This window comes from Channa argus, chromosome 18 (genome assembly GCF_033026475.1).
Source record: "Channa argus isolate prfri chromosome 18, Channa argus male v1.0, whole genome shotgun sequence".
NCBI lineage: Eukaryota > Metazoa > Chordata > Actinopteri > Anabantiformes > Channidae > Channa > Channa argus.
In genome coordinates, this window is record NC_090214.1 from 3,791,689 (window position 1) to 3,800,107 (window position 8,419).

At 41.1% G+C, this 8,419-nt stretch overlaps 1 protein-coding gene across 1 annotated transcript; it reads left to right on the forward strand.

The window, feature by feature from the left end:
• Window positions 1–2,148: 2,148 nt before the first annotated feature.
• bhmt (betaine-homocysteine methyltransferase) lies at window positions 2,149–6,580 on the forward strand. The gene is made up of 8 exons (XM_067484766.1): window positions 2,149–2,300; window positions 2,430–2,562; window positions 2,654–2,766; window positions 2,915–3,106; window positions 3,940–4,087; window positions 5,482–5,664; window positions 5,741–5,969; window positions 6,049–6,580. The coding sequence occupies exons 1-8, from the start codon at window positions 2,277–2,279 to the stop codon at window positions 6,227–6,229; spliced, it is 1,203 nt and encodes a 400-aa protein (XP_067340867.1). The 5' UTR covers window positions 2,149–2,276; the 3' UTR covers window positions 6,230–6,580.
• The last annotated feature ends 1,839 nt before the right edge of the window (window positions 6,581–8,419 follow it).

Here is an 8,419-nt window from a genome sequence, read left to right on the forward strand (position 1 = left end):
CGACAAGGAAGAGCAGGACCCCTCATGGAAGGACAAACGCCCGAAGAAATGGCTGATTGCAAAAATTCCTCCCTGTGGCTGCATAAATGTGGGAACACAACGAGGGAACATGAGAAGCTTGAGTAATACTAAGGACCCTCAAGCTCCCAGGCCTTTTGTGGAGTACCCGAGCATAAAAGAAGGAAAATAACTTTCATTTTAGAATGTGGTCTATGCCTATTGATAAATATTTAATGATAATAATTTTGAATACGCAAGATTTTTATATTAATAATATGAAAAGGCTTGTTGGATTATTGTTCCAAATTCCTAACTCTGTACTTTGAGAAGTAACAGGTCTTATATTTTCCGAAAATAATGTAACTATACTCATCTCTTTATTTTCTGTGTGTTTTGCATTAATCTAATTTGTGGTTCATCTGCATCATACTTGCGTGAGGCAAATCCTTTGCACAGACCACTATCATGGCCTTGTCTACTAAAACATTAAGTTATCATATTATTAAAAACACTCCCAGTACTTGAAATAGCAAGAGAGCACGAGCTTTGCATTTCTACAGTATCGTGAACAATAGGTTGTCTTGTGTAAACTTGTCCAACAGGCGGATTAATAAAACAAAAAAAAATTCGTTATGCAAGAGACGGGTGGTGACATAAAAAGCATCAAACCCAAACTGTAGCCGAGACAAGTGGGCCGGTAACTGCTGCATAGTCACGGCACCAGATTAAAGAAGGTTATTGAAGCCACACAAGTTATGAAGCCGCAGCAGGAAGTTTGTGTCGCTGTTGTGAGTATTTCTTTTGTGTGCGCCTTAAAATCTTCTACATAGGGTGTTTTGGTCTTAAGAAGAGAGGTTATGTCAACACCTGAGGCTGCTGCCAAGTACCCCGAAGCGGGTACTTTTTGTTTCTTTTGCTCAGGGCGAGGGGCGGATCTAAACCCTGTTATTGGGTTTGCTAGCAGTGGCACTGTCCCCCCCCCTCAAAATGTGATTGGCCACCCCAGGTGCCACCTCCTGCCAGAGTGAGAAGGTGGTAGAAGTTTCAGCACAAGGAGAACTGACTGAAGAGTTTCTTTTCTTTCAAGTCTCAATTTAAGGAGTCATTTCACATGAACTTCTATTATACTGGTTTAAAATTATCATGAAAAGAAAGAATGTAAGTTACTCATCATGAATGTCTTCAAACTAAAACAAAATGCAATAGTGCCTGAAATGTTGTAACTATTACCCAAGTAACACAATCAATACAATTAGTATTTAGGGATTTTAGGATTGGATTTGTCAGGGAGTTTTGCCTTATTCTGAGGGGTGTGAATCTACACTAAATGAACTGTAAATGCTACTTATCACCTGTAATTTTTATCATGATTCTCAGCTTATGGCTTCTTGTCTCACCTGGCAGCACAAGCTGTGGTACTTTAATGACATGGGATGGGTGACTGTTAAGGCTGCTGTTGCAAAAGGGGGTCACACCAGTTAGTTTCCTGTAAATTACATGAACACCCAAGTACATCTTCAGTCATATTTGTCCAGAGACAAAGAAAACCTGCTGGTTTATTTTGGCTTGTTGAAAGATGCAGATGATTTTGCTACGACTTTAATTGTTTACAAAGAAAGGAAAATAGTTCTTTGGTTATGCAGGCGGTGGGATAAACATGGCGGCTTTATTAATTGTGAAAACCCTATATTGTGTTATCTGTTTGGAACAGCAGCTTTGAGAAATAACTTGTAGAGTGTTAATATTACCATTTCAATATTTTTTTTCATGCAAATAAAACCCCAAATACAAATACAAACAATACTTGGATGCAGCTTCTCACACGTGAAGCTGCTTCTCTTTGTCTGATGTGGGATTAAATTGATCGTTTTAGAAGGTTTTGGATTGTTGACCAGAAAAACAAGCCACATTTGACTTCAGGAAGGAGCTACAGACACTTCCCCCTATTTCCTGAAACTTTAGAGACCCAGTAAATTGAGAAGATAAACGCTGGAATTGATTCATCAAATGATCATGGTGATTCATTCCACCAAAAAAAACAATAAACAAAACAAAACACGGAAATGGCAGGAAAAAATATCAATGCAGCAACAGCTGTGCATTTCTTTAACAACGTGTTGTCTTGTGCAAACTGCAAACTAAAATGAGTAGCAGGCGGTTCTTCGAGTGACATCAGGAGCACCGCGCCCACCACTGATTATAAATGCAGCATGGATGCGCGCACACGTCCCTTTCCTAACTGAGAAGCGTGGACGGGTCACTACTGCTGCACAACCATGGCACCGACCGGAACTAAGAAAGTAAGATTCCTGCACAGGACGTAGCTTTGATGGATTCAGTTTCACTTGTTGCAAATAGTTCAACTTTGGAGAGATGCAAGCGCGTTTGCGCTCACTGTGCGCGCTGCTGCACCTTCTTTTCTCCCGCAGGGGATTTTGGAGCGTCTAGATGCAGGAGAGGTCGTTATCGGCGATGGGGGCTTCGTCTTCGCTCTCGAGAAGCGAGGTTATGTCAAAGCAGGGCCGTGGACACCTGAAGCTGCTTCCGAGCACCCTGAAGCAGGTAACGTCTTTCTGTGGCTCGGATGGTTTCATTAATGGCCGTTCCCTGCCTTGTGAATGCAGTTGTGAATGGGCCGTGTTGTTGTTTTTAGTGCGGCAGCTGCACCGGGAGTTTCTGAGGGCTGGCTCCAATGTCATGCAGACGTTCACTTTCTACGCAAGCGATGATAAACTGGAGAACCGAGGCCACACTCAGCGATTCACTGTGAGTAGGGCGGTGTGTCTTTAATCTGCAGCTGCTCTGAAGCCTCATGTGGTGTCATGAAGCAGAACTGGCACCGAGGTGAAAGGTGAACCCACTGGCATTTAACCAAAGTGTGTGTGTGTGTGTGTGTGTGTTCTTTAAATTGCAGGGGAAGCAAATAAATGAAGCTGCTTGTGACCTGGCCAGGGAGGTGGCCAATGAGGGTGATGCCCTGGTTGCAGGAGGAGTCTCCCAGACTCCCTCCTACCTCAGCTGCAAGAGTGAGGATGATGTGAAGGCCACCTTTAAGAAGCAACTTGACGTCTTCGTCCAGAAAAATGTGGACTTCCTGATTGCAGAGGTATGCGGTGTTGTTCTTCCACTGCTCACAGACTCTGACTTCCAGTCCTTGGCAAAGGTGTAGTGTTGCCTGTCTGGGCAGGGGGATTTATCATATACCGTCCTAAAAATAGCCACATAAGTATTAGTCCAGGTCTTGAAGATCTTGGCAGTCATTTCATTCTTGCAGTGTGGGGTGTTATTTGGACTTCAGACTTCTGCTCATGCACAGTGTAAAGAACATATCTTGGTCTCATGGTTCTGCAACAAAACTGCAATACAAAAATACTGCGTTTTAAACCACAGTTCTCATTGCATGTCTCAGTGTCAAGAATTAAAAACCGTAGATCCTACACGGTCCATTATGGAACTAATGTACATGCTTTCAACCCCCGATGCAGATGGAACCCGTTCCTATTTTCTTATGCTTCTTATGTTTCTTTTCTGGCCATTTGGTAAAAACAGATAAAAATATTCTCTCTCCTTTTATCCGGCTTTTGGTCTCCACCAACTATCAAATCACATTTTGACCAGCAAAATGCTCCACTATGTCCACTATCTTTTTTTTTTTCTTAAAACAGTAAAGTTTCAGTAGAGCTGAGGGACTGCCGATTCAGGTGATAGCTGTCTTTGGGTTAAATATCGGAGTTTTTACTGTGTGTGAGTGTTTATATAGTTTGTACACCTTCCAATGAAATTTGTTCTCTGCAATTAACGTGTGTGTGTGTGTGTGTGTGTGACCCGGGAAGTGTCTTGCTATAGGACACACCTGGTAGGGGCACTGGGATTTGATCCTGGAAAACTTTTTTAAGTTTTTGTTTTGAATTTACCTGACTTTTTTTTGATCCCTTGCAGTACTTTGAACATGTGGAAGAGGCTGAGTGGGCAGTCCAGGTTTTGAAGACCACTGGCAAACCTGTGGCTGCAACGCTGTGTATTGGACCTGAAGGAGACCTGAATGGAGTCAGTCCTGGAGACTGTGCAGTCAGGCTCGTCAAAGCTGGTATGAATGTACTGCTGCTTAAAAAGTAAAAAGTGTCAAAATAAGGCTGCAGACATTTTTGGCTCTTATAATGTGGTAAAGCTGCAATGGACACAAACTGTAGTTTGGCTTTGGTAGGTGTGACTGCAGTTTAGGCTCACAAACTACCTCCTCGGGATTCCAGAATTCTAATGACCACTGTAACCATTAAGAGCTCTGCTCTTGTAAAGGTAGAAACCTGTGCAAAATGCAGAACCTATCCAACTTGAGACCAAAATCCACAGATACTGAAAACCTCTGTTGGAAAAGGTCGGCTTAAATTCAGTGTTTTCAGCTGAACATTACGGTGCGGTTGAATTGTTTGTCACACTCGCATAATTTTTTATAATGTAATCCAGTCAATCTATATCTAGGCTGAATAATCATTGCTCTGTATTAGGCCTTTCAGCAGCATCACAAACTACCGCGGCAGAATGACCCGACATGCACATTCCTGCAACACTGTAACGTTCATAAAAGGCCGTACCTAAAAAAAACTGATGCCTGATCATATCCCACAGCGAAAGAATTTACTCATGTACAAAAATTTTGACTTCATATACATGATGCCGAGATTTTTTTGCACTCAAAATACTCACTTATACAGTGCATCCAGAAAGTATTCACAGGACTGAATGTTTGAAACCTTTATTACATTTTATTATTTTCCTTAAAAGTCTAAAAACAATACCCCCTTAATGAAAACATGAAAGAACTTTGTTTGAAATCTTTGCCAATTTACTGATAAAATAAAAAAATAAAATCGAAAAAAATCACATTTACATAAGTATTCACACATTGTTGAAGCACTTTTAGCACCAATTACAGCCTCAGGTCTTTGTGAGTATGATGCTACAAGCTTGACAAACCTATTTTTGGGCAGTTTCTCCAGTTCTTCTCTGCAGTACCTCTCAAGCTCCATCAGGCTGGATGGGGAGTGTAGGTTCTCTCTTCACAGAGACCATCGAGTTCTTGGTCACTTCCCTGACCCCTGGGAACACTTTCCGGATGCATTGTACATGCACAGAATTATATAACATTTGTGAAAACCTGCAAAATCTCAGCATATTGTACTTTGTCTTGTCATTGTCTTTCAAACTGTTAGTGCAGCCTGTAAAACTATTAATTTCCTATCGGCCTGAAATGTGGATGGATAACTTCGGCTAAACTTCAAAGCTTCTTATAAATCTGCTTTCTGATGCCATCTAGTGGAAGTATTAGCAATGCCTGTAGCAGACAGCCACTGGAACTGCTGCCTACTCTACTTCTCTTCATAGTAGCACTGAAAGTATCAAACTTCACCTCCTTTCTCGTGTGTCTCTCTATATCACTTGATAGATATAGAAATAAATTTGTCTTTAATTCCCCACAAACAGGAGCCCAGATTGTGGGAGTTAACTGCCACTTTGACCCTGCGACCTGTGTCAAGACTGTGAAGCTGATGAAGGAGGGAGTGGAGAAGGCCGGACTGAAGGCTCACTACATGAGCCAGCCGCTGGCGTACCACACTCCTGACTGCAACCGCCAGGGTTTCATTGATCTGCCAGAGTTCCCTTTCAGTACGTATAGACTAATCTCATTGGACACAATGCCTTGGAAGATAATGACCTCATGTGCAACTTTTTTCATTACCAGGTCTGGAGCCGAGGATTTTGACCAGGTGGGATGTGCAGAAATATGCCCGGGAAGCATATGACGTTGGCATTCGTTACATTGGAGGCTGCTGTGGATTTGAACCCTATCATATCCGTGCCCTGGCTGAGGAGCTGGCACCTGAAAGGGGTTTCACGCCTGCTGGCTCTGAGAAGCATGGCAGCTGGGGCAGTGGCCTGGACATGCACACAAAACCTTGGGTCAGAGCAAGGTAGAGTGTTTTTTTTTTTTCTTCCCCAAATAAATTGTAAATGTATGTAGTTTATTAAAAAGCTCATACTTCTCTGTAGGGCCCGTCGCGATTACTGGGAGAAGCTGAAGCCTGCGTCTGGCCGTCCTTTCTGCCCCTCCATGTCGACACCTGATGGATGGGGTGTCACCAAAGGCCACGCTGACCTGATGCAACAAAAGGAGGCCACCTCTGAGGAGCAGCTGAAGGCTCTCTTCAACAAGGCCAACAAAGACCACTGAACGCCCCTCTGATGCATCTGTGAGGAGCAGCCAAGGGGTGGCGTGTGAGACGGCTTACTCGCACATTCCCTTAAGTTTACATACCATAAAGATTGAAACGCTGAAGTTCGTTTGATCTGTTTAGGACCACTTTCACCCTGCGGAAAACTAGTATCACTTCATGTTACCTTTAGCTCCCTCAAGAGCCATAACGAAAAAACAAGTGCCTGTTTCAGAGAAGTAATCTGAGAATTGTGACATTGACTACAAAGTTTAGAGGAGCAGCTAGCCAGTGAATTTAATACTCCTAAAAGTGCCTGCCTATGTCTTACAGAAAAACTGAAGTAATAAACTGAAACTGATCAAAAATTGCATGTATGAGTGTGGTGCTCTTTTTAGACTTTCTAGATTTTGTTTTTTTTGGGGGGGGGGGGTCATAACAAGAGGCAAATGTAACAGAATTGTATTTAACTAGTTAACATTTTTCAATGTCTTTCATGTTTTCTGAAAATGCATTATGCACTCTTTCACTATAAATTCAGATTGGGTTCATCCTAAAATGTCATAATCTAGCAAACTGTGAATAAGCTGCAGGTTTAAATTTTAAGGACTTGTTGCTGTGACAAGATTCAATAAACCCAGTTTCAGTGAGATTTGTGGCAAAATGTCAAAATTCTTTAATTTTTAATGTCTTCATAGTATCAAAAACTAGCATTTCTTTATTAAAAACAAGGTAAAAGTACACCTGAACCAGAAGTACTTATTCCACCATCTAGTGGACAAATTATTTAAACTTTTTTTTTAACCAACTTTTTGTTGGTTTTCATCAGTATGTGCACATGAGAATTTGTTCGAATAACCACGTGTTGTTTGATCAGAAAGAAAACCTGTATGTCTCAGGTCTCTGTACTGACATGTGTTAAGTGAGTTTAAAGTCGGTCTAAATAAATGCTAAGGCTATTACATAGAACATTTATTAAGGCTATGATATGACTGAATGTGGGTTTGTTATTTAAATGGAAATCCAGTGGGAGTTTTCATTTCCTGTGTTTATTCAGTGAACGTATTTTTAACTTTGACAGTGACGTAGAACTATGTGGTGTTACCACACTCCCAGGCTTCTTCAATAGATATAATGCACGACCTTCACTCAGTGAACTCTTTGTAAAGTCTTTCAAGTCCCCTTTCATAAGACCACCAGAGGCCTTAGTCTAAAAGGGCATTTAATTTACAAAACAATTAATTTTGAACTGAAATCCAAAACGTCAAATATAATAATTTTAACCTTTTTGTTTCGTATTGCTGGGAGGCAAGTATTCCCCTATTCTATTTTTTGCTACGTTACTATATACACCCGTTTATATCATCTTGTTTTATGGCGTCCTCTATTTATTTCTGTTTCTCCTCTAAATTAACTTTTACTGATATCTAGCCATGTTTTAAAAAAATAAAACAGGACAGCACCAAACCAAAGTGTAGGCTTGCTTTGCCATGCGACTTTGACTTTGTAATTATCTGTTGCTTATGTTGGGTCTTTTGAACACATCCTCTTCAGCTTTGTTCTTCTTCACTGTTGTTTATGATGATACGTCTTTTGTCCCAGTCGGTTTCCCATATTCCCGTGCTAACCTCTGCCCGTTAGCACGTTCCCTGCGTGATTGCGTCATGGATTTGTCCACGTGCAGATGTTTATGCTCCTCGTGCATGGCTGCTAGAGAACAGAAGACGTGAAAAGAAAGCAAAAAGAGAAAATCGAGGCGTTTTGTATACATATTTTTAATATCGACATTGATTTATTGAATGATTAAACAAATATATGTCAATTTATTTCCTGTTGTTTGGTGTATTACGTTTCCCAGCAAAAAGGTCTATAATGGTCCGTTCAGGTGTCATGGGGGAAACCAGGCATATGCTGGGTTTTAAAAGTAGTCCTGTGATTACATTTCAAACCAGTAGTCGTGTGATATTCTTCCTACCAATAGTCGTGTGATTTGTTTCTTGTCACTAGGCTAAAACATATGATTTAAGAATGACTTGTTTTATATAATCTCTCACGAATACATTGTACATTTCTTACGTAAAAGGCCAAACTGGGATACAGATGAGCAAAGGCTCACATTAGGCAAATGAGTAAAAGCTGAACAACTAACATCACATAACCTCAAGAAACCGCTGCTCTTTGTAATTCCAGAAATCCTATAGCCAAAGATG